Below are 27,824 nucleotides of genomic sequence, written 5' to 3'. Positions count from 1 at the left end.
TATATATATATATATATGCATACATAAAAACCTATAGGGGCACATTGTGGACCCCTTTAGACCTATAATTATTTCCTCTGGTAGGTTACACAAGAACAGGGTAAAAAAATGCTTAGTCCAAATTGAATATTATGGTTCAATATTAAGGGGAGATATAGGACCATATTGCAATACAGAATAATGACATCGAATTTCATTTTAACGCTATTCAACTCACTTTTACATATATATATACTTATATATTCATACATAGCAACCTGTAATAAATGTAATTATATCCACGAATAAATTAATATCAAATCGGATGAAATAAATATTTCGGACATTCACCAAAACCACTATGTGATTGTTGACATACTGGGAGTGCCATTAAAAAACATTTATTCAAAATGTGTAAAGAAAAAAAAAGTTGTGCAAAACATAATTTATGCTTTTCTTATTAAGGGAAGCAAAATTTTCATATAAAAAATAAGAAAATGACCTAATTGTCATTTTTGAATGACATTTTGACGAATCGGAGATGTATTTTATACTTTGCCGGTTTCTCATTTGGCATTTAATAGAATGACTTGGAAATGTGTGAAATATAAATCATTTCATAATTTTCCGGCTAATTTTAGGCATTATCTACAATGCCTAGGCATTCTACAAAATGCCGGATTTCATACTTTGCCGGTAACATATGTTTAAAAAGAGAGTATATGATACGATACTCTCTTTTTAAACAGAGCTCGTAAGGTCCTTAAGATACTGAAATGGGGGCATGAAAACTTAAAATATAAAATAGTTAATTTCATTAACTCAAAATATCTGGTCCCAAAATTTTAATTTTAAATATAACTTTAACAATATTGATGCTCTTACGTTCTTAAAGATCACATAAATCCTGTTAAAGTATGAAAATGCATATGTTCACTTTAACGAGTGTAAAATCATTATCAAAATAATGATCAAGACCCAAATGTAAAACAGTATACAGTCAACCCTTCTATAACGCGGTTTCCGTCAACAGCATCCCATAAGTTCCTTCCGCGTAGCCTAAGAATGTTTAGCCTAAGCTGTTTAGTTCGTTAGGGCCTATTTGAATTATAAGGGAACAGATGGCGCCAGTTTTATGTAGGTCCAGGCAGTGGGATCGCGATATAGTAACTAGATATGTTTACATAAAGATTATCTCCGGCTTATCTCATAGCGACATCGGTTTTAGTCTTTTCAGAGCTCTTTCACAGTGCACATGTTTTGTTGGTGACCAAGTCTTTCTAAAAAATTTTCTGCACCGTTCGTTCGTTCAGCTTTTTGCTGTTTAATTTGTGATTTATAATTGGACAACATTACACAATACTGTAAGTAATATTCTTCATTTGTTCCGATATAATAAAAATAAAGTAATTATTAACCCTAGATTTGCATCATGTCAAACACGAAAGAAACAAGGAAAGGGTTAAAAAGAAAGTTTATATCTCTTGAAGATAAAATCGAAATTCTAAATCGTTTAGAAGACGGGGAAAAACTATCGTCGGTTGCAAAATCAACCAAGTTGAATGAATCTACAATTCGAACCCTAAAGAAAAATGCAGACAATATAAGGAAAACTGTGGCAGACGGCTGTCCGTTAGGTGCTAAACGTGTTACTCGCACACGAAATTCTAATCTGATGGTTAAAATGGAACGGGCGTTAATGATCTGGTTGGAAGACTGTATAGCCAAAAAGATTCTTATCTTATCAAGCAGAAAGCACTTAAAATCTATGAACATTTAAGGAATATTGGGCATTCTTCTGCAGAGCTAGAAAATCATTCGTTTGTCGCGAGTAAAGGGTGGTTTGAAAAACTAAAAAAAAAAAGGTACTCATTACACAATATTAAGTTTCAAGGAGAACAGGCCTCAGCAGACGCTGCCGAGAATTATAAGCTGGAATTAGCTAGAATTATCAATGAAGGAGGCTATTCACCTCATCAGATTTTTAACGCCCATGAGATGTATTGGAAAAAACTACCATCTAGAACCTTCATTTTGAAAAATCAAAGGCGTGCTCAGGGGTTTAAACCTTCAAAAGAACCCTTCATATGTGCAGCAATCTATCAAGGAGCCTGATGATAAAATAAATCGTTCTTCAACTCCCCGTGTTATGAAAAACATTAATAAGACCGAATTGCCTGTATTCTGGCGATCTAATAAGAAAGCTTGGATGACCCAAGATTTATTTAAGGATTGGTTTTATAATTGTTTTATCCCGGCAGTGGAAACTCATACGATGAAGAAAAAAATTTGTATTTCAAAGTTTTATTGGTTCTTGATAACGCTGGTTGCCACAACATACAACTGGGTCATCCAAATGTAAAAATTGTCTTCCTTCCTCCTAACTGCACGTCATTAATACAACCTTTGGACCAAGGAGTCATTCAAACTTTAAAAATGTATTACACACGCCAAGTTTTCCAAACCATTTTCGACAGATTAGAAAGTAGTGAAAATAAAACCCTTACTCAAGTTTGGATGGAATTTTCTATTTTAGATTGTATTAGAACCGTGTCATCGGCTTGCGCGGAAATTAAACCATCAACGCTTAATGCGTGTTGGAAACCCCTTTTACCTGAAATGGNCCGTGTTATGAAAAACATTAATAAGACCGAATTGCCTGTATTCTGGCGATCTAATAAGAAAGCTTGGATGACCCAAGATTTATTTAAGGATTGGTTTTATAATTGTTTTATCCCGGCAGTGGAAACCCATACGATGGAGAAAAAATTTGTATTTCAAAGTTTTATTGGTTCTTAATAACGCTGGTTGCCACAACATACAACTGGATCATCCAAATATAAAAATTGTCTTCCTTCCTCCTAACTGCACGTCATTAATACAACCTTTGGACCAAGGAGTCATTCAAACTTTAAAAATGTATTACACACGCCAAGTTTTCCAAACCATTTTCGACAGATTAGAAAGTAGTGAAAATAAAACCCTTACTCAAGTTTGGATGGAATTTTCTATTTTAGATTGTATTAGAACCGTGTCATCGGCTTGCGCGGAAATTAAACCATCAACGCTTAATGCGTGTTGGAAACCCCTTTTACCTGAAATGGTTCAAGCAATACAAGATGATTCTACAATTTCACTCCCAGTTACAGAAATAATAAACATTGCTTCTCGTTTAGGCGATGAAGAATTTACAACAAACCATCAGGATGTAAGAGAACTCGTACTCGGGGAAGAAACTTTAGATGAGGATGAACTGATGGATTTAATTGATGCACCCACCTCAAATCCATTGGTAAACAAAAATAAGAAAAACGAATGGGTGCCAAATGTCGATTTACAAGATGTGAAAAAAGGGCTAAATTTGGCTAAAGAATTAGAACTCCATTTCATTGAAACTGATCATTCAACGGTGCGTAGAGCAAAGTTTAAAAGATAGTTAAGAAATTGCTTAGCTCCCTATAGAGAGGTTTTAGTGGAGTTAGAAAAAAAAGCTACAATCGAAAACCAATGTGAAGATGAGCCAAGTGAGGAAGACATTTTGCCTATTAAAAGAAGACGAGTTAGGCGACTCATATTATCTGACAGCGAGGATGAGTGTTGAAAGATTAAATTTTACAAAAGTCTTTCTTGTTTTTGTTGGAAAACAGTTTTTTAGTTTAATTTTGGTATGATTTCTTTATATAAACTCTTCAATTCAATAGAAATAATTTATCCTGTCCTTATTGGTCTCCATATAACGCGGTAAGAATGATGTGATTTGTACTAATTCTGCGTTTCTTATAGCGCGGTAGACGGTTTCCACAGTACGCGCGACGAATTAGCCTGGTTTGTACGGTTAAATCCGAGTTTCTTATAGCGCGATTTCCATATAACGTGGTACGCACTCACCGAGTTATAGGAGGGTTGACTATATATATACATATATACCAAAATGCTTTTAAAATGCCGTATAACATTTACTAAGTTTTACAATTTTATCGAATATAAATACCGTGAATTTCATAAAATCTTATGATTATGCATCAGAATAGCTATCTTTTTTCAGGTTCACCTTTGCTTGATCATTCTTTTTCCTTTCCTAAGAAACTCGAAGTGAGGTGCAAATGCAATTAACCCTACAACTCTTCATAAATTTAATAATAACTTATGAAAATTTGGTTTTAATTCAAAATTGTCATACAAATGACGTTAAAACAGCTTTAAAATAATAAATAATGTCAGATAGAAAGTTCAACGTCAAGATTCTAAAATCTTGGAGAATCAAAAATAATTTATTAATTGATTTAAATTTCCTTTTCAAAGGAGATTTAAAAAAACAATAACAATCTGTTTCCTTTAACCAGAAAGCAACTCGAAACATTTTTTTTTGATTGCTTAGCAACGAGAAGCACTATGTTTTCCCGTCTTATCATTCATTCAGTTTCTTTATGGTTGTTATCAGTTATTTCCCCATCTATGGCGAGGTAATTTGGCACATTTTTAAACTTTCGCCATATATGTAAATCTTTATTGCGATCCAATTTTTTCGAAATTTTATTTAGTGTAAATTAAGTGTCAGGATTCCAAATATGTAAAAAAAAGTATATGTTTATTCAGAGAAAGTACGTTTTTGTGTCTGATTTCGTAACTTAAGTAATAGTTAGCACTAATTAATTAGCATATTTGAGGTCACCCCCCTGAACCATTAAGATTGACACTTAGTTCGCGAAAATCCGATCATTAGAACGAAAGTTATTCAGGGTCATTCGTTTTTTTTGTTGCGGACTGAACATGTGTGTGTGTTACTAAAATGTCTGTACACATGCATTAGATAAAATCATATGTACATATATTTTAGTTACATTCATTTGTACGTATACAAATACGTACAAAATGTAATACATGTAAATATGTACAAAATATATCATAAGATACATTATACTATCTACTGTAAAATATAATCATTTATAAGAATAGAATGGTCTTGTAATCGTGTATTTAGATTACATGTAATCATAATTACATGCAATCAAATTGTAATCATATATTATGATTACTTGTAATCACGATTCAAGTAATTGGTTATGTAATCACGATTACGGGTGTAATCGAAATTATGAATGTTTGTAATCATGATTACAAGTAATCGAGTATTGTAATCACGATTACAGTTGTAATCATTACAAGCAATTAATTACTGTAATTGAAAAATATAATCGATTACATTTTCGCTCAATTCTGATGTAATCAAAAAATTTTGATTACATAGCTGTAATCAATTACAGTTGTAATCGATGGCCAACTCTGGGTCTGCAGTTCCTTTTTATTTGCTGTTCTGGCATGGATCATCATGAAGCATTGTTTTGTATTCACTCTGTTTGTCTAACAATTTAATGTGTTTTTTTTTTTTAATAAATTTATTGTTTATAGAAATTTCGTTTTCTTATTTGCTTTGTTGACAAACAATGATATTCTGCGACAATCTAGGATGAATCATTTAAAATAGTGTTAACAAGTATTGTAATCACATGAATATGAAACTATTGATTTTAAATCACATGAATATGAAACTATTTCAAAAATACAAATCATGATGCGTAATTTTTAGATCGTGTAAATACGAATCACGATGCATAATTTTGAAATAATTATTTTTAAATCATATATAAATATAAAAATCGATGTTTGATAATACAACCGCATAAACGAATCACGATATTGGATTTCAAATTCGCGTGAATACGATACATAGGATTTCAAAAACATGTAAAAACAAATCGCGATATTGGATTTTTAAACCTCGTCAATAAGAATCGCAATGTACAATACTTAACCCTTTCCTTACAGGGTTCCTTGTTGTACCTTCACATGTGGTCGACATGTTGTACCAGCCGTAAACAAAAGGTTAAATTGCGTGAATAAGAATCGCAACCTTTAAATCAAGTTCATACAAAAAAAAGATGTTTCACATTAAAATCTCGTGATAAAGACTCGACAAGAAAAGCAGCGACCTCTGAGTTACGAAAATATGAGTTAGCCGGCGGGCAAGTAAATATGCTGAAAATCTTATTTTCTGCGCATAAAATGGCTAAAATAAGAAAAAATGCAGCTGCGTAGTTTGAATTTTCTTGTTTATCTTTGAAAATCTTAAAGAAACATAATTATTTTATTTAACCGGCTGAATTTTCAAAAAAAGCGGTATACTTATAAAAAAAAACTTTCAGAGAATCGGAGTTTTTGATAAAAAGGCTGAAATTCGAGAGACAAAAAGCGGAAAAATCGCATCCCCCGAGTAGGTAACCAAGACAAAACAGATGATATTATTCGTGACTAGCTGGTTGATGCATACAGGTCAATATGAACCTCCTGTTTAGCTGAAGCACGGCCTCCCAACTACTAGGATACTCTTTTCCAGGGTCTCAAACATGCAGTCTCTCATCCCATCAGGGTCCAATTAAACAGGGATAATATAAGTTTTGTAATTGTACTTTAAAACATAATTATTAAGTAAAAAATAATCAACTTGTAGAATGATATAGACAGACACAGTAAATTTGTAAACATTTATTTTCAAACAAGGCTCCATAAGCCCAGATTTCCACAGTTTAAATAAATTTTTCCACAAAAAAGATAAACAAGATTTTTTTTTTATCCACATACATACAAAAATAGGGATTTATCAAAGAGTTTTATCAAAAACTGTCCAATTGTCCAGTTTTTTTCTCATTATATTGCAACTTCAGATTAATAAGATTTTCACCAATACTCCAAAAATGTAAATAAAATAGAAAGATAATCAGTTCCCCCCTTCCTTCAAAATAAAAAAGCTCAGATGGATAACATAAATAATTCATGTGTTATTCAAATAAAAAAATTTCCACAACAATGTTGATTCACAAAAAAATTACTTAGTATTTGCTTGCTAAAAAAATTTACAGAAAACAAAAACCACTTTTACTTCTACATACAAATATTATTCAATGCAATATTTTTTAAAATAATAGCACTTTGGATAATACACATTCAAAAAGAAATTTTTTTTCAATTTTTAATTAAATATTTTGATTTTATACACACATAAATTGTCAATATTTTGTAACATTTATAAAAATGGAAGCATTTATAAATAAATAATATATTTTGATGAAAGATGTATTTAAAAAAAAGTAAATCAAAGAATTGTACTATACAAAAAAAAACATAATAAACATTATTTAATTAAAAAAATTTTCACTATTGCTTAAAATTCTTACAACGCCCTATTTCACTTTAGGTTTCAGATAAATAAAATGCGACTCTAACAAATTTTTGTAAAAAAAAATAAATGAAAATTTCTCAAAATTAATAGAAATAGAAGATTGCTTTTGTTTCTTGCATATAAAAATTCTACAATACAATAATTCCAGTTCATCATGATATATTTATTTTTCTTAGAAAATTGCGAAGATTCTTAGTTTTCTTAAAGAAATGAGTTTCTGAAACATTTACATAAAGAGGACAAAATGAGTCAGAAATAACCATGAGGATAATTGTCCTACTTAATGAAAAGTTTTTGGCACAAAAATTTTAATCTTCACTTACACTATTAAAAAGAAATGTCAGAGGATCCTTAAAAAAATATTTTTTTTCTCCTTCTAGCCTACAAAAATCATTTGAAATGAAAAAACAAAAGTAAAAATTAAACTGAAGATTTAAAAATATTTCTTGTATGAAGTGATATTAACCCAATGGCAGTTTTTCTATACAACTTCGGTTTAGGTTGATTTTTGCATTTAGAAATTTCCTGATATTTTAGAAATTTAGATTTTTCCATTTCTCCTCAATGTAATTCCAGATGTACGGGATTGTACAGGGTGCGTAGCCAAATTATTCAACAAAAAATAAGCACCTTTCAAGCACTTTAAAAAAATATAATAATTAGGCAGGGTTGGTAAGTTTCTAGCAATTAACTGTTTTATCTTGTTTTAACCGTCATGTAAATAAAAAAAAACTTTTGGCATTGTTTTTGACAGTTGTCAAAAATCATGAAATTTTGAATCATGTAAAACAAATGGCATGTTCATACGTTGTGGACTGACAATACCATAATTGGGGTTGAATTAATTGTGAAAACGTTGAACATTACAATGTGAACTGTGTTTTTGCATAATTCGAAGCTAAAATCTACACGGTAAAGGAAAAATTTCATTTTGAAAAAAGGAAAATTAAGCATTTTTTAAAAACACTCAATGAAAAAAGCACCTTTAAGGGCTTTTAAAAAACGAAAATAAGCACCTTTAAGCACTTTTTAAAAGCGCTACGCACCCTGTTGTATGAAGAATGAGGTTTTTCCCTTGAAAGGATAATCATGACTTTCTATGCATAGAACAGTCAATAAACAAACACATTTTCATTACTAATAATGGTACATAGTATAGAATCGAAACTGAGATTTACTGTAATTATATACGTTGTAAAAAAAGACAGGCTTTTGGAATCTCACATTCACACAATCAATAGGTTTCAAATTTATACATTTTGGCACATGAGTGCAGAATCTTTTTCTTCTCTTATAAAATCAGTTCATTTATCTTTCTTATTTAAATTGATTAATATAAAAGAGTGTTAGTTTGCATTTTTCTTTTAACATCTTTGGTAAAAGCTACTGGGTTCAACTAAAAGATTAACAGAGCAATAATAGATGACAACAAATATTAACGTAAGAAAAAAAAAATAAGAACAAAAAAAAGTATGCTAAAAAAATCATATCAAAAGGAACACACCGTGAAATATCAAACAAAAGCACAATTACTGACTAAAAACAAGCAATCAAGTAAGAACTACACCGACAGTATTCATAAACAAAAAGATATTAAAATCGTATAAGTTAATGAAGCTCCAGACTGAACTTTTGCTTATTCAAATATGCAGTCAAATTTTTTTATATTTTATTCACAAAATCTATCCAACTTTATCACAAATTATAGTGTTCTTTAAAAAAAAAATGAAAGCATTTGTTCTTGGAGAGGAGATTTGTAAAAAGCGTTATGAAAAAACAATCGCTATCATTAATCACACATCAAACTTAATAAACAATGTCCCATATTTTAACATTACCATCTTGTCCAGTTGACACTAAAACTGTGTTTTCTAGAAATGCGAGACGTGTAATTTGACTTTGAGGATGTGCTTCTGCAAATAAAAAGTTAAAAAAAATTACTTTGCATCAGAGTATGATTTTTGAGCCTCGTTAATTTTAACAACATTTAAGTGTGAGTTGAATAAATAACAAATAATATCCTAAACATGAGCAAACAATGGTGTCAGCCAGAATTGGAAGAAAAAAAAGTCTTTTGATTAAAACCAGCTTTTTTGGGGGGAGAGGAGGGGTTTAAAACATGTTTTTTGTTGTTCTTCAAATCAGGTTTTCTTCGTTTATTTAAAACAAAATGTTAAATAACATGTTAAGCCCATAATTAAACCATTAAAAAGTATTTAAATATGCATTAATACTTTTATTAAGAATACCAAAAAAGAAAATTCACTTTTGTTCATAAATATGTGAACTTAGCGAATCCGTAGCCCGTGTGTAAATATGTTCATAAATATGTGAATAAAAAAGTACAATATTTTGAATATGCTTATTTATATAATATGCTTAGTTATTAATAATGCAAGCAGATAAGCAATGAATATCTAAATGTGTATGCATGTATGTAAAATTTAATTTTCCTACTTGATAGTTAGCATATATAAAAATGTAATGATTTGCAAAATGTAATAATTTACAAAAATGCCTTTATTTAGCAGTATACATAATGTATTACAGTAGATAAAAATAAACGTTTAATCGTAACATTATATCATTTAAAAAATTACAGAAAATGCATAAGCATTTTTAACAGGCATTATGACTTATTTTTTAAAAATTTGGTTGCATTATTTAAACAACCATTAAAAATTAGCATTATTTAACAATCAGGAATGGCAAATAGTAGGAAAAAATTGGCTCAAAAGAAATAGGCTTCTCCTGACGGAAGAAACTTTTTTAAAAAGAAATATATATCTTAAAACAGTGCAAAACTATAATGTAGTTTAAATAATAGTATGTATTCATTTTAGAGCTACTTACTGTATCATTAGCCAAATATTTCAACAAAAAATAAGCACCTTTTAAGCACTTCAAAATAATGGTATGTATGAATATTTAAATGATGAGGGGTGATTGTGTTACAACGAGAAAAACCCTGAAAATTTTAAGTGCAAAACCTTGATTAACAAGATTTCACTTTTTATACTATTTACATTAAATATTTATTTTTAACTAAAATTCATAATAGAATTACCAATCACTTTATATAGTAATTAATTTAAGAAAACAATTTATTTCTTACAATAATCACAATATTGGATTTTAAGAAGGCGAAAATACAAAATCTCGTGAATATGAATCGCGATATTGGACTTAACGCAAATATACAAATCGCAATATTGAATTTCTGAGTCGCGTAAATACGAACTGAGATACATGATTTTTAGATTCCTTGAATACGAATAACAACATTGGATTTTAAACCAGCGTGAAAATGAATCGTGATATCAATTTCAAAAATGTGTAAATACAAATTGCAATATTACATTTCTAAATCACGTAAATATGATTCACAACTAGTAACTTTTAAACTAGGTAAATATGAAAATCAATGATTGATATTAAAATCGCTTGAATATAAATTGCGATATTTGCAGATTCCAATATAGTTTCAAATATTAAAAATCTGACAAACCAAAAAAAAAAAAAAAAAATTTCAAAATTGCAGAAGCGTCATGTTTATGAAAACGTTAGGGCAACGCTATTTGGCGAAGGTTTCTAAATTTAAATTTTAAATTGTAGAGTTTAATTCTTACTTTAAATTTTTGATTGCGGCAAAAATTTCGTTTGAATAGGTCTTGAGATGGATGATACGAAAAATATAGAGACCTAGAGGGATTAGAAAAAAACCTGGAATACAATCACCCCGGAATTCCGGTTTTATTCATCTGTTGAACCTGGAATACAATCACCCCTGGATATAGATTTCAAAATCCTCCATAAAATTAATTAATAAATAAACGAATATTTTTTTTAAAAAAAAAAGTAAACGGGAGAAACTTTTGGTTACTATAATAAATTTAATTTCCTTAAATTAAATTTATTCTTAAAATATTTCATCCACGGGTCATTTTTTGTTTCCTCCATTCTCCTGGAAGAAATAGGTTTCTTCTGGATGAAATGCAAACCTAGTTTAACATAAATATTTTTGTGGGAAGTTGCAGATTTATGTTCACTTTGAAATAATAAAGATTCCCCATTAGCAATTAAACTCAAAATTATAAATCTTTTTTATTTTGTTACTAACTGAAAAAAATTATAACAAAAAATTTAATTATACAAAATACTTTTAAAAAAAATCAGGTTTGGTTTTTATAAAAAAAAAAAATATTTGGTTTAAACCTAACTCTGATTTCAGTTCTATAAACAAGGACCCAAGGATAGATTTCTTAGTTATAACTGGCCAATTTTGAAACTGCCATGTGCTCAATAGCATAGGTCTCATTATATTTCGCTCGAAAGTAGCCAGTTGATGCATCCCCAAAAACCTTATTTTGTTTCCTCCTCCCCTTTAATAAAAAAAAGCAATCCTGTTATCAAACATTTAACAGAAATTACAAAAAAACCAAAAATTTGAGAGATTTAAACAGTTGGGGTTTCGACACCGTAGAATTTCCTCGTTCACAGAACTCCAGTAGGCCCATTTTTATGTTATAATACAGCTTTATTCATAGATCATTTACTTAAGAACATAGATCATTTGGACATTTTGGATTCATAGATCATTTGGTCTCGGAAAAAAAAATCTAGAAAGGCAAAAATAACTTCATTACGTAATTTGTAATCCGAAGGCCAGCCTACAACTACGCTTTTCGAAAAATATTTTAGAGAGTGGTAGGCAATCAAAAATCATTTCGCCAACTTTTGGAAAGCCTCGTCAGGAAGGAGCTAGAACAAATGGCGTGGCATATAAACTTTCGAATCATGTATGTATAGTGGTGCAGAAAATAAGTTCAAATGAATAATACATAAACTAGAATTAATGACTTACTTTTGATACTTGTGTGTTTTGTAGGTGCTTCTACAGACCATATAATTATATTTGTATCCAGACTACCCGTAGCCAAAAATAATGAATTGGGTGCCCATGACAAAGCGTTGATTCTCGCAGTGTGGAAACACCAATCTTGTGTATGAGCAAGCTTTAAAAAAGATTTTCATAAGTCACAAATAATTCTTTTTCAAATACAACTGAAAATGCTATTCTTCGTCTAAGTAATGAATAGATTAAAATCAGTGATTCTCAAGGTATGGTTTTCCCAGTGTTATTTGTTTCATAAACCCATACTGTTCCTGTTACTTTTTTGAACTTTAAAAAAAGAAAGATTAAATTTAAGGCATTAGTGAAATAAGAACATTGTTGTAAACATTGAAGTATAATATTTTAAGTCAGGAAAGAAGTTCAACCATTATGTAACAAGACTTGCTTGTAGAAGAACAAGTACACTTTAAAACCAGTATTTGTTTCGAACAAAATTGAGTCTCGTATTTTTGTTGTGGCTACGAGATCGGTTAACAGTTAACTTTGTTCATGCATAATAACACAAAATTTCAAAAAAAGCTAAAAAAATTTGGAAAAGGAATTTACGCTGCACACCTTTGAGAGTCACAGATGCAAGGATTAGAAACAAACTTCATTTTTTTATATTTGCGAAGTTTTACTTAAGTATATACTACTGTGCATACATGTTGATTTCGCAATGCTTCACTGAATCATTGCGTGATTATTTTAAGAGGAATAAACAAAACACGAATCTCGAAAAGATTAGATTCATTTATGTTACAAACATTTAACTGCTTCCATTACCATTTCTTTTTTTTTTGAAAAAATAAGCAAAAAATCAAAAAAATTTTTATTTTATTAATAAATACAAGGAACTGAAACAAAACATAATGAAAAAATTAAGTACTTTATCGAGGAATGAAGGAATTTAAAAATAGTCTGATTGTTTATCATCGAATATACCTCCAGTGTCAGTGCCAATTACTTACCTTTCTTAAAAAAAAATCAATGAGCAAAAAAACAATTTTATTATAATGTAAGTACTGATATATAATTGTAATAATTATCAGGGCTCGCCAAAGAAGTATCAGAGAATTTTTGCAAATCCGGGTCTTTTTTTTAAAAAATATTTTCAGAATGTTAAAGTTAACGCATTTATGAAACTAATCAGTTTTCCATTTTTAATGATTTCATTGAAATTGAATTGTAAAATTAAGTGCAGAAATTAAGATTTGAAATTTTTTCCGTGTATTTTTCTAAAAAAAAGAGTAAATAAAAAATTTTGAAAATTAATTCAACAAGTTTCTATATTTCACTTCTAGACCAGCAAATGTGTTATATTTACTTTTATGATGAACTTTACACTAAATTATGTCCAGCCAAACTTGTTATTAGAAATTTTATACATGTTACTAAACATTCTGGCGAAAAACATGAACTAATTTTAAAGCAATCAAAAATTGAATAAAAATTAAAAACAGTATATTAAATTGCAATGTTCACTGAATAAAATGATTATTAAAATCTAAGGATCCTTTAGTTGAGAAGATTTGCATTTTTATGTAACTATCTGCTTATCCTAGAGACATAAAAATAATAGCGTAACAATCTAAAACTTTCATCAAAAACCCAGCAAACCCCAGGTTTTTTATGAAAAACCCAGGGTTGGGATTTTTCGAACCCTGTTTCTTACAAATCTGTTTAATTTTTATTACAATCACGAATTTAAAATTTTTTATTGCTTTCTTTAAATTTACATTTACTTATTACACATTGAAATATAATACAAATTTATTTAATTCGTCAAGATTTTAATAAATAGTTGTCATTATGGAATTTAGTTCAAAAATTTTTTTTGATACTTCATTTCTTAGTGTTTTACTCAACTCCTATAAGGAGATGCGTTACCAGTAGAACTGAATTTCTTGAATTCTGTCAATTTTGAAGGTTCGTGTGGGTCTTGGGTATCTTAAAACTGCCCCCTAAAAAAAAGCACTATTTTTTTCTCCATGTATCCCAGTATTGTACACACTATTCTTTTCTTTTAGATGGCTTCCCTCTCCTCATTCTAGGCACAAAGCTGAATATATTAATGAAAGAACCAGTCCTCCCCATTTATTTTTGTCTCTCTGAAATGCGCTTTACCCTCGATGAATGATCTAAACAATAAAAGAATGACATTTTGTTTTAAAAAATTGAACCGAAAAATTGTTCCTATCAACTATTGTGATGCTGAAAAATTCAGGACTTTTAAAAACCTTGTACCAAAATTAAGTACTTTAAGGGCCCTTATTTTCCAAAATAAAAATTAAGCAGTTTTTAAGGACCCTGTTTTAAGCGTAAAAATATATAATTTACCATCAGTTAGTTTACCATCCCAAATTATCTCGGGCAAGTGAAAAAAGTTAAATATTAGTCTTTGTATATGTTCATAATCTGAAACATCATCTGCATTACTCGTGAATGCCCTTTTTTTACTCTTTTTTTTTCTATGTGAATTCATCAACCATCGTACAAAACACGGCTGCAGTCCCACAAATAGCAAAACTCCTTAACAAATATTGGCAAACTTCCAATCATAGCAGATTATTATTTTTTGTTTTGCTTTCGGCCGAATAAAAACGTGTTAAAACGAAACGTATGGACAAATTATTGGAAGCAGTTAAAGAAAAGGCTAAACAATTATTGGCTAAAAACAAAACAATTATTTCATGCAGACAGTTTCTAAGTAGTAAAAAGTTTAAAAATTCTAATTACAGTAATTTAATTACCAGTAATTACTAATAATTTTTGAGAACATAAGTATTTTTGGAGTCATATGCACTTAATCTCATTTTCAACAACTTTCATTGGTTTAAATACTTTTAAAAATCTAAAAACTGGAAGTTACATATAACAAAATTTTAATTTTTTAATCAAATATTTAACTCCTCAAATCTTCAAAAATTGGAGTGAGTGCAACCAAGAGTTATATGCTTATTACAGAGTTGCCACAGAAAAAATGAACAAAATAGTTGCTTTTAGTAGCCTAAAACATGAAAATAGTAGCCAAAAACTAGGAAAATAGTTGCCAAAATAAGAACAAAAATTCATCAAAGATATGACCAAATTTTGTTAATGACTTAAATGTCATTTACTATGATCCAGTCAGTCAAGTTGGTGGCAAATATGATAATTTTTATATAAACATAAATGTTTGTATAGATATATATGAAAAGTGATTACTCAAATTCGAAATTCACACATCGTAATATTGCATTAAATTTTTTTGAAAATTTTTTTTTTTAAAGATCATGCTGAATTTTGTAGCAATAATCACTGAAAAGGCGATCGAGAAATGAAATAGACTTACAATGGAGTCTGTGCAGATTGAACGAATTAAAAAGTGAACACTCAAATTTGCAATTCAAAATTTTTAACATTTTTTATTTTTTAAGAAAAAAAAGTTCAGTGTGTTCAGAAACTATCTTGTTTGGTGCAGATTTTCCACCCAATTTATGCTTTTAAAAATAAAATAATAATAATAAAAAAAAGCGCTAGGAGTACAGAAAAGTCTCCCAATAGTCTCCTTTTTCTGAAAATAGTGGCTTTTTTAGCCCTTTCAGGCAAAAAAAGTTGCCATAGACGCCTCATGCCAAAAACAGTTGCAAATGGTTGCATTTTAGTCGCCTGTGTTATTACAAGTTGTAAATAGTGGAACATTAACATAAGGAGAACTTTTGTTTCTATTTGTTCCTCAAAATGGAATAAAAAATTTCAGAAAAATGATACTCACCTCATAGGTCAAAGCATTGTAGAGGACTACTTTTCGATTAGCATCACTGGCCGCTAGATATTTTCCATTGGGTGAATATTTGACATCTGTTATAGCCCCTGTGTGCTGTAAGGTCGTTTTAGGACTGAAAGTAGGACTTCCATTCAGAGTAGATAGAAAAATATGAACTTTATTATCCTAATGAATACATCTTCATATTAATTATTTTACTTCACCAAGTCATTTTTCAAAAATCATAATTGCCAACATAAATTGGAAAAAATTCAGTAGATTTTACAAAATAATAGAATGATAATTGTTGCACTAAATATTTTACATGTAAGGAATTTTATAGTCATCAAAATAGAAAAACTACAATATTTTTCAGTTATTATTTCACATTAAATGATCTTGAAATGTTATGTATTATGTTTACTACTAATTTTGAATAGTAATAGGAATTTAATTCAAAGATTGTTAGTTGAATTTTGTAAATGAGGCTCGTTTTATTATGTATTAGTGACACTTGTTAAAATATTCAAGCAAGCGATAATCTCAAAAGGGATTTTTTTGAGGAAACTTAATCAATGTTAAGAGAATTTTCTAAAATGTACAAAAGCCTGGAGAATTTTTATTAAACTGGGAAAATTCAGTAGCCTACTGGAAAATCCAGTAGGGTCGGCAGCTATGTAAGATGTTTTTAAAGTTCCAACTTTGTGTTATAAAATTGTCCACCAGCTGCAAAGTTTTAAATGACACCATAGAGTATTTCGAAAGTCCCAAAATTTTGAACAATTTGCATCTAGAATTTTCAATTTACAAGAAAAAGAAAGATGAAATTAATTAAAAAATTGATAATTTTCTCTTTTTTTAATCTTATTTTAAAGCATTTGAAATTTTTGTCATAAAACACTTCAACAATTATGCCTTTAAATTATTTAAAATATACCTAATGCCCATATATATTGGAGAGTTTCTGTTTGTTCTTTAATATACTTACGAAACTAACTCGTAGAAAAAAAAAACTTAGACAAAACCGGGTAAGTGGATAAAATCCGGACTCGGCATTTGACCTAACTGTTTTCCATTCATCAGAAATCGCATAAAACAAGTTGCAGACAAGCATCCTATAATTAGGATGCAGATGAAAAACAGAGTAAGCTATTTGTATGTCAACTCCAACAAAATGTTCAGAAAGTAAAGTTATTTTTTGATAATTCGTTCTTCAAAAAAGATGATCTGTGGTTTGCAGTTAGTAAGAGTTAGGTATTTTAAACTACAACTTAATATAAAAGGACTCACTAAGAGGCATTTTATATTACAAACATACCCGGTTAAGAGTCAATCTGCAGCACTATCCTTAACAAAAGGAAAAAAAATCAAATTTGTGTGCGGTTTTAACACAGTCAGGCAAAGATTATTAGAATAAGAATTACGCTTAAACTATGTTCTAAGCTTATTCTATATATCCCTGTGGCAGGACTTTTTTAGGGCTTTATGGGACTCTCGAGCACTAATATCTTTCTTCAAGATATTTATAATAATAGCAAACATATATGTTACTCATTGAATATAACAAAAGTGCCATGTTTACAAAATAATATTCATAATTTCTTTTAATTGAGCATGTAATAATTTTTTATTCTAGTAATATGGGTGATATTATCGCATTTTGTTGGTTGATGCACAAAATATTTTCTTCTTCGAATTCTGTAAATAATCATTGCAATAAAATATATAATTAAAAATCATGATATCCATAGTAGTAATTCCCGAAAAAAAAGATAGACTACGAAATCATTTAAATCAGATTCCTTGAATGCGTGTTTTGTTTTGAGTTCGGCTGTTGTAATAAATAATATCGTATAAAAACTAACAGATTTAAAAACTATGGAGAAGTCAATAGCAATAACTGCCAAAAATTTGATAGAATTATTGCCTTAAAAAGTAAATACTCAAATGCACCATTCCAATTTTCCATATTGCTTGAAATATATCTGGGTATTTAAAATCCACGTGAAAATCAATATCAATAACTGCCGAATATGCAATCGAAACATCACGTCGATTTACCATACTATCGGCACATATCGAGTCCGCCAAAAAGTTATTATCTAAATGTATAATTCAAATATTATGTGTAAATTTCTGAAAAAAAAAAAACAATAAATAAATAACGGTAAATCTGCCACGGGGGTCAGGCAAAGATTATTATTGTAAAAATTAAGCTTAATAATATATATACATATATATTGAATTTAAAAATTCGCAAAATCTAAATATAATAAAATTATACACAAAGACTTTGTTGTTGTTTAATTTAATTTTATACAACCATACTTTAGCGTAGCCAAAAAAGAAAAAGAAAAAACAGATACCCAAAAAAGAAATCAGAAAGAATGAATGAACTTGCAGATGATATTAAAATAAAATCTTCTCATTTTAAAGGAAAAAAATTAATAAAATTGCAATATTTTTCCCATTTGTGCTTTTTTTTAGGTTTCTTCAAATGAAATTCATTACTATACCGGTACAGGTACTTTGCAGACAAATAAAACAGAAAAGCGAGTGTTATCGATATTAAATTTTAAGAAAAAGGAAAATTCTTTGCCACTTTTCATAAATGAAGATGAAAAAACCTATTATCTTTTTCATCTTTAATTTTTACTAGTTCACAATTTTTTCACCATAAAAAACAAAAAAAAAAAAAAAATCAAGCTATCTTCAGATGCTGTCATAATCCTCAACCACTGAGAAATAAGGCTGTTGAGATCACCAAGGTCTTTTAGTGACGTCACAAGCAGTGGTGTAGAGCTGATAAACCGCCAATTTCAAATATTTATCATTCATTGAACAACAGTCCTGTTTGTCCGTCGGATATGTCATTATAAACCATTATCAAAAATATATATAGCATTATTTTAAAGCTTTCAACAATGCCATATACATGTGTAACTCCAAAATGCAAAGGGAACTACAAAAATGGGCCTAAAGTATAAGTTTAAGCTTCCGAAAAGTGAGGAAATGAAACGAAAATGAATTAATTCTATTAAACGAGACAGTTATGAAATAACTGTTAATAGTCGAGTATTTTTTATTTATTTTTTATATTTTAATGTTAGTTTTTGCAGACTTTTTAATGACATAATAAAAGAAGTTGTGTTTAAGAATTGCAATGTTTTAGGCATTGTTTATTGTAAATGAATATTAGAACATAAAACTAGCAAAGCATTTGTACTTTTGCAAAACTTTTAGACGTGAAATAAAACAAATTCAAACATCATTTGTCTTGTTTAAACATATAAACAAATATCAGATGTCATTTAAGAGTTAAATTTTTTATTATTTAAAAAACTAGTAAAAAAAGTTTTAGTTATATTTTTAAAAGAAAGAAAAATTAATAACAATGTTGATTGGCACTTGAAACTTATTTATTCTTCTATGGATAGCTTACAATCATATGAGTAAAATTTCAGAAGTATTCATACTTGAAAGCAAAAAAACTCCGATGCATTAAATCATATTAATAAAAAAGGAATTTAATTCATTGTTAATTTCAATTTTTGTACCTTATAATTTAAATGAATATCAATGAAACTCTTGTTCATGTGGTATGAATAAATTTTGAGTTTACTCCAGATTAAATAAGCTATTCTCATTTTATTCCCATTTTTATGTTTATCTCATAAGTCTGGAAGAGTTTAGATAAACAAGCTTCAAAATAATAACATAAGTTTATACACATGTATGCATATTCATTCAAATGTATCTTATTAAGTAACAGGAAAATGATTTTATTAAATGCTTTTATATTCTTTCTACAATAATATTTTCTTTATAAAAATTATCATTTAACAAAAACTTTTAGAAAATTTCAAATGAAGTTCATAAAAAATATTCAATATTTTCTTGTCTTTTACAGTACATAATTTTTTTAATTATTGAACAATTTTTGCACCAGAATATTATACCAATAATTTTCTAGGGTAATCTCTATTTTGGAATATATTTTTAACAAATCCTATAGAAAGATTGTCGTCAATAAATTAATGTTAGAAAATCTTTTTATAATTAACAAAAAATAAAAAATAAAGTTTTCTTTTAGAAAATAATGAAAACTATTTTAAAGTTTTACAATCTTAAGGATCGAAATACTTTGATAAATTATTTTGTCCCGATTTAATATTACATGTGTTGCTTATTTGTAAATAATTGCAGTGTTCATGTTTAGATTATTTCCACTTGGAATTTAAATGTATATAATATGATTCAGAAAAAAACTCGAACCTATTTTAAAATAAAAAATTTTATGAATGTGCCAATAAAATTATAATTTCTTTATTTGTCTCTTTTTGCCAAGATATAACATACTTTTATTTGTCTCTTATTCGTTTCCTTATTAAAATGTATCATTTCTTATTTTCAAATGTATGATTAAATCTAATATTTGATTACATATTAGAAAATAATAAATTATACGCTTAAATAAGGCTTATTCTTTTAATATTAAAAATAGTTATGATAAAACAAAATTTAAAATTAAAAGAAAAAAATTCTTATTTCTATTATGAAATACACATAAAATTGCTTCACGAAAAGCATCGAACATGCAGAGCCTGACAAGGGCAGGGTCTGTATCCAGTCAGTATCATCCAGTAACTGGACAAATGCTTCAAGCCAAAGCTGATGAATTTGCTGAGCGATTTTGGGAGACTACTTTTATGAGCTCGAATGGAGGGTTAAACAGGTTTAAAAAGCGGGATAACATAAATCGTGGAAAAATTATCCGAGAGTCGGGAAGTGTTTCCATATCTGATGTGGAGGATTGCTCATCAGCTAAAGATTACTTAGGTTTTTCTTTTGTACGCAAGATGAAGACGAATAAAAAATAAAAGCTTAACACTTTTGTTACTACCTATTATTTTAGAGTCATCTTTGTATTTCGTTTCATGGGTTATTTATTTAAATAATGTGTAACAAAAGGGGGGAGTTTGGAACCATTAGTTAAAATTGTAAGCGGAACGGATGCAGTGAACTAAAATTTCGGTCCCTCGAAGGTTCACTACAGCTGGGTTTGACTGCATTAACTTTTATTTGAGTTTTTTCTTTTTAAAACAGTATTAATACTTGTTAGGAACGTCTTAAAAGAGACACACAATGCGTAACTTTCTATGAGGAACTATTTTTTCGTTTGAAAGTTACGAGAAATTTAATCCTACTCAATGTAAAAACAGTTATCGATGACAAAGAGTTAACACTACAGTTTTGAAAATAACATTAAAAGTAAGAAGAAATACATACCCTAGCACCTCCTACGGCCACATCAGATTCAGTTGGATGCTTTGATATAGCAGAACCCTCAAAGTCTATTGGATAACTACTGATCTTTCTGCTGTTTTGAACAACTGAAATCTAACAAAAACAATAAACATAGCTTCTAGTTAAATGAATGCACAAATATTGGAAGAAGAAAAAAATATTACAAAATACCTCATTAAGACAAGCTACGAATACATAGCCTTCACTAACCGCCACTGCTCTAGGTTGGGAATCAAATTTAATTGTTTCAGGCCTAGGAAGAGAAAAACATTTTGATTCCTTTATAATGGATCGAAAGCTTCCACAATTTTTAGATTTATAACAAAATAATCAGGTTGAGCCACGATGGCTGAGGGGATAGAGCGTTTGCCTTCCAATGAGGCGAATCGGGTTCGAATCCCAGTCGATCGAATTCCGCATCCGGCTTGCACTGACCGCAGTGCTGACGCGCAATATCCTCAGCGGTAGACGGATCATGGGTTAGACTCCCCTTGCCATCAGGCTAACCGTGGGAGTTTCTCGTGGTCTTCCTCTCCATGCAACACAAATGTGGGTTAGCTCCATCAAAAAAGTCCTCCACGAAGGCGAATTTTTCCCAATACTTGATCCAGGAGTTCNTCTTCTGGATTGGGTTCAAAATTACAAGGCTATGGAGTTGAACATTAGTAGTCGTAAACCCATAAAATTGGGTTGGCTGTTCAACATTGGTTATAATATTATAATAATAACATAAAATAATCAGGTTGAGCTGTGGGGGCTCAGGAGATAGAGCGTTCAAGCGTTTAAAAAAAAACTTTAACTTTCTCACGAGTTTCATCAGGGTGCATAGCCAAATCTTTCAACAAAAAAAAGCACCTCTTAAGTACTTTTTAAGCACTCAAAGAATATTTTTAAGCACTATATAAATTAATAAAATTCTAAATAATTTTTAAAGACTTTACACAATCCTGCTAAAATATTTACTTGCTGACAAAAAACTTTTTTTTTATTATATTACCAACCATAAAAATATGGAAAGGTTTTTAGGTTCAATGTCAGAGGGTGGAAAATAAAGCCTGGAATTGAGAATATCTTGCAAAATGCAGAGGAATTGCACACGATAGTGCAAGAATCTCACCGAACCCAGCTCCGTACACGCACATGCTGACTCGCAAGTATTTCATCAAACACATAAAATGATAGACGCTTTCATACGCTACGAACCAACGGTACGCCGAAATGGAGTGTTGTTGAATAAATTGTGAAAATGCTCAAATAGAAGAATGCGAAAACCCCGCTTTTGCATAATACGTGATGAAATACATCGTAAAGAAATAAATCTCATGTTCGAAAAGAGAATATTAAGCACTTTTTTTAAAAAAAAACCAGAAAAAAGCACCTTTACGGGCTTTTATAAAGCGAAAAAAAAAGCACTTTTCAAAAATGCTACGCATCCTGTTTCATAATTTTTGTAACTGGTTATAAATAAGAAAAGCGATCCCTGATGCGGTGAATTCCACTATTTGATGCTATGCCAAAGTTTCTGTTTGTACATCGATGAAAGAAAAAGAGCAAATATGATTCAAAAATATAAAACCAACTTTAAAAGAAAGAGTACTTACAAATATTGATTATCCTCTGCATTGATAAACTTCATGGTGTCATCTAAACTGATGCTGTATATGACATCAGTATCATATGTCATATTTTGAACTTGATTATTATGGCCGATTCCTCCAATCCTATCGTGGTTACCCGATTCCATATCCCAATACAGTAAAATAAGTTAAGAAATACCTAGCTTAGAATATTTTTTAACAACTGATATTAAATAGTTTTTGTAATTCACACTTAATTAGTAAGATCGATTTTTCCAATCGTATGATGGTTATCTGCTACATTTCAGATTTTCAAATTCATGACTTAACAAAGTTACTATTTTCTCTGACAAAAACCCAACAATACATTTAAAAAAGCTTTATAATAACATTAATTGAAATAAGTATAACCAAAACTGTTATACTCTGCATCTTCATATTTAAAGATTTTAAATTTAAGAAAGAGTTGAAGCAGTAAAATAGCTTTAAAAAAATACAAAAGCAAATCTTTTTCCCAGCTGAATTATAGTCTAAAGATACTTTTCTCGTTCATCGGAAAGAAAAGAAATACTCCCGATTTTTTTGTTCTCATTTCGGAATAAAAAAATTTACCGATGACTGGCTTGCTTCAGCTAGAATTTTAAATTGATAAAATTAAAAAAATAAATAATAATAAAAATTCTGAAAACAAAGGAGTTTATAGGATAATTCACTCTAGAAAGGATGTTTTTCCCTTCATTTTTTGAAAATTTTTTAAAGAACATGATAAAAACATTTTATATTTAAATAAAATAGGACTGTGAGTGAGGATTTTGTTACAAATTCAAATATTCGGAACACTATGAAATTGCGGGTGGGGGGTAAATTCCATTTTTAAAATTAGATTTTTCGGCAACCTAAATCCATGACTTTCCATGATTTAAAAAAAAAAAAAATAGTTAAAAATCATGATATTTCATGAAAAATTTTGTTCAGTACCGAAATTCATGACTTTCCACGATTTCTCATGACTTTCCAGATGTGCAAATGCCCTGTATCTAATTCCATTGCAAAATAAGGAGAAGAGCAATGACTTTAAATAGCATTTAATATTTTTAATTATGATATACAAAAACCTGTTTAATATTAAATAGTTTTTTTTTGTATGCCATATTTTGAACTTTATTATAAAATAAGTTAGAATATTTATTAAACAATAATTAGAAGAACTTTATTAATAATTAGCGGAATTTTATATTTTCATCCAAAAAAAAAAAAAAAAAAAAAAAAAAAAAAAAAAAAAAAAAAAAAAAANAAAAAAAAAAAAAAACAATAATAAAAAGAAATGTTTACAGGATAGGGGAGGAAATTTTAAAATTATAAGGGGGGAATTAGTATAAAACTAATTCAAATGATAATAAAACTACATTTGTTCAGACCTCCAGAACTAAGCTACAGAAAAATTCTTCAATATTTAACTTTCTGAAATCAAATAACAATTAAATAAAAACTATAACACACAGAATAAACTAAGAAATCATAAAAAAAAAATAAAAAAAATCACAACAAAAGTCAGAAGAAAAGTTAGCATGTATATTTAATGCTTTTCCACTTTAAAGGGGAGATTCTTTTTTAAGTATTTAAAATGGAAGCAAATTTCAGTTTTAAACCATCACTATATACATTAAATTTAAACAAATACGAACTGTGACTCTAATAAGCCCTGTGGCAAAATTTTCTCAAGCTATATGCGACCAAACATGTCACTTACTTACTTGAAATATATTGGGATATTTAAAAAGCCACCTGAAAATAAATATCAGTAACTACTGAAAATACGATCGAAACGTCACGTCGATTTACGATACTATCGTCGTAAATTGAGAGCATAAAAAAGTGATTATCTAAAAGCATGATCTAAATATTAAGTGTAAATTTAGTAGAAAAGAAAAGTAAATTTTTTTTCTTTTTAAAAGAAAATTTTTTCTGCGAGAACTCCGTACCGTTCTGCGACAATGTCGCCCTGTTGCTCTGATTCTGCGCCATAGGTCTATTAAGTTTAGTCACAATTGAACAGCTTAAAATTTTAATTATTTTGCTACCACTTTAAACATTATGGGCATAATTAATACACTAAAAAAAATTACAAAAAGGATATTGACTGCACTATCATGGCTTGCAGTGTACAACTTTTTTTTATCACAATTTACAGTCAATGCTGTAATAGATTTGTTATGACCCTAAAAGTTCAATATATAAAAATAGTAATTAATATAAATATATATATATATATAACTAACATTCATAGAAACATAAAATTTATATTCACCTTAATTATCCTCAATGGTTTTAATGGATTATTTAGATCTAGATAATTAATAAATCCTGATAAAGAAACAGATAGTATGTGTGAACCTTGCCACAGGCAGCTGACCTGTTGATCAAGTACATCATTTCCCATTTCAAATTCTCTGTAAAATAAAACATATTTCTTTTAATCCTATTTACAATAATCAAACATTCTCTGTGACACACTAATGTAATAATCTTACAATTCATGGTGAAATAATAATGTCTATATTCAACCGCTTCCCTGAGTATTGCAAACATTTATTATCCCAAGTGTTATCACGTTTTTTGTTTGGCAATAATATTAATCTGCTTTGATTGGAAGTTTGCCACTGTTTGTTTGGGACTGCAGACGTATTTTGTACAATTGTATATACAATGATGGATGAATTTACATAGAAAAAAAAAGAGAGTAAAAAAAAAAAGGGGCGTTCACGAGTGAAAGTAATGCAGATAATTTTTCAGATGATGAAGATGGGTACTTTTACAAAGACTCATATTTAACTTTGTTCATTTGCCCGAGACAATTTGGGATAGTAAATGGATGGTACACTAAATGTTTCTTAACACACACATAAAAAAAAATTATAATGTCAACTTAGAACTTGTGTTTTGTTTTTAGTTCCTTGTATTTATTTATAAAACAAAAAAAAATGTTGATATTTTCAATAAATTTGGTAAGGGAAGCGGTTAATAAAAGACAATTTTTCTTCAGTGCAAAATAACATGAATAACTCAATATAGCAAATAAAGAAATTTGAAAGCCCAATATTTTTGAATTTCTCAACACTAATTCTAAGGTAGGTCCTTTCATTTATATAAGTATGCCTAAACATCAACATTTATACATTTACGGACAATTAATTGCAATTCTTTTTTCACCTGAATAAAAATTTATTACTTTCAGGCAGCATAACACATTACCTGCAAGAAGACAACAGCAAGCTAGGGCAGGATTAAGCGAGGCCCTAGGCCGTTCAAATTTTTGGGGACCATCGATTAAGTTGCTTTTCTCGTATATTTTTTATTTATTCAAATATAAAAATATTTATATATCTTTTCATTTAAGAAAGCATATTTAAAATAAAAATAAATAATAAATTAAATTTTACTTTATTTTGTTAAATTAGTACTAAAAAATAATTGTAACATTTTGAACAAATTTTAATATATATTTGAAATTGATTTTTTTTTGAAAAAAATCATTGTTTTCTTAATTATGAAAAGAAATCAAAATTAAAAAAGATTAAAACATCCAAATGGAAAAATGCGCTTAACAGCAAAAAACTAAGAGGAATTAAACAAATGAGACATTCTTTCTGTATTTGTCTTGTTTTATTCTAATGATTGTATGCGCTACTGTTTTTTAAACGTATTTTAATTTGTATTATACTAGTAAGTTTTCTGTCTTACTTTCCTTCTATATTTCTCTTTTTCGTTTTTTCTACTGCTTTATGCTTCTGTACTTTACTGGACATATTTTTCTGGGCCTGGGCAAAACTTTTGGGGTACAGAGAAAGCAATTTTTTTGACTTTTGTCTTGGCTTTTCTCGATAGAAAAAGTTTTACATTTTATGACAATTCAAGGCTGGTACCCCCTCATAACTTCAGCTTTGATAGTCATGTTTTTTCCAATTTTTTACTAATTTTTCTTCAATGTCTTATTTCTTTTCTCAATTTTTTAAAATCCATTTTAAGGGGGCCCCAGGCATGGCATAATGGGTAATCCGGCACTGCAGCAAGCACACATCCAAACTTAACTAAACAAAAAGCTAAAGGGTTTGTACTGATATATAAATAACTTTATTATAATGATGTACTTATGATTTTGTTGCTATAACTATATAGGCAGTTTTGAATATACAAAAATGACATGTACATTCAATTAATTTGCTGTTCTCTTTTTCAATCAAAAACTATTTTTTTTAAAATTGTTTTGCTTATTTTTTTTTTTTAAACAAATTTTTTTATTTTTCTCTGATTTTGTACATAATTAAATTAAAATACAAGCTTGGTTCATTATTAAACAAGCATAAAATTTATATTAATTATATTATACAATAAATACAAGGCTACAATATTGGCTATTCAACAACGGTTATGAATTAAAATATTAAACAGCCTAACATACGATATAACTTCTAAATTAGAAGCATCCCACAACTTGCATGTTTTATCTCCTGAAGCTGAAAGAATTTTTGTGCCATCAGGACTCCAAGCTACCTAAAAATAAAATTAGAAATATTAAAAGACTTCATTCAAAATATACTATTTAATACTGAAATCTTTCATTGTTAAAAAATAATTAAAACTACAGCTACAGTTTTAAGACAGTGGTATCCAACACCAGGACCACGAACCGGCCTTGAAACTTAACTGAGAGTTGAGAGTCATTGCCTAAAATAGCATCAATATCATGCATGTCATTGTATTTAATTTTCAAGGAATGCTTAGATATCTTTAAATTAAATCTACGGGGGCCTGTCTAGGTTTCTTTTTAAGTCCCTCTCTGAAAATTTGGAAATTTGTGAAAATTGGTATTTTGTGAAAATTTAGACATAATTTGTGAAAATTAAAAATTATATTAAAAATTCAATGCAAAAATATGGTAAAATAAGAAAATATTTTCAAAAATTATCCCTACAAAAAAAATAAATAATTTATGACTGGTAAATTTCCATATATATTTTTTCCAAATGTTCAAAAACAATTTTGCTATAATAAAATTTTTGGCTTAAAATTAGAATCAAATTC

General features: G+C 28.8%; 1 protein-coding gene across 1 annotated transcript in view; it reads right to left on the bottom strand.

Annotated features, from left to right (window-relative positions):
• Positions 1–6,507: 6,507 nt before the first annotated feature.
• LOC107454932 (actin-interacting protein 1 flr) overlaps positions 6,508–27,824 on the bottom strand; it is a gene marked incomplete at its 5' end in the record, with an annotated part of 34,700 nt that continues 13,383 nt past the window's right edge. The window contains 9 exon segments of the mRNA XM_071178170.1: positions 6,508–9,129; positions 12,081–12,231; positions 15,868–16,044; positions 21,148–21,258; positions 21,337–21,418; positions 22,767–22,920; positions 24,880–24,961; positions 25,051–25,192; positions 27,202–27,293. Of these exon segments, the coding sequence (XP_071034271.1) occupies positions 9,023–9,129; positions 12,081–12,231; positions 15,868–16,044; positions 21,148–21,258; positions 21,337–21,418; positions 22,767–22,920; positions 24,880–24,961; positions 25,051–25,192; positions 27,202–27,293 (1,098 nt within the window).

The sequence above is a fragment of the Parasteatoda tepidariorum genome, chromosome 3 (assembly GCF_043381705.1).
Source record: "Parasteatoda tepidariorum isolate YZ-2023 chromosome 3, CAS_Ptep_4.0, whole genome shotgun sequence".
NCBI classification, from domain to species: domain Eukaryota; kingdom Metazoa; phylum Arthropoda; class Arachnida; order Araneae; family Theridiidae; genus Parasteatoda; species Parasteatoda tepidariorum.
Note: the sequence above shows the minus strand (reverse complement) of the source record. Positions and strands in the feature narration are given on the sequence as shown.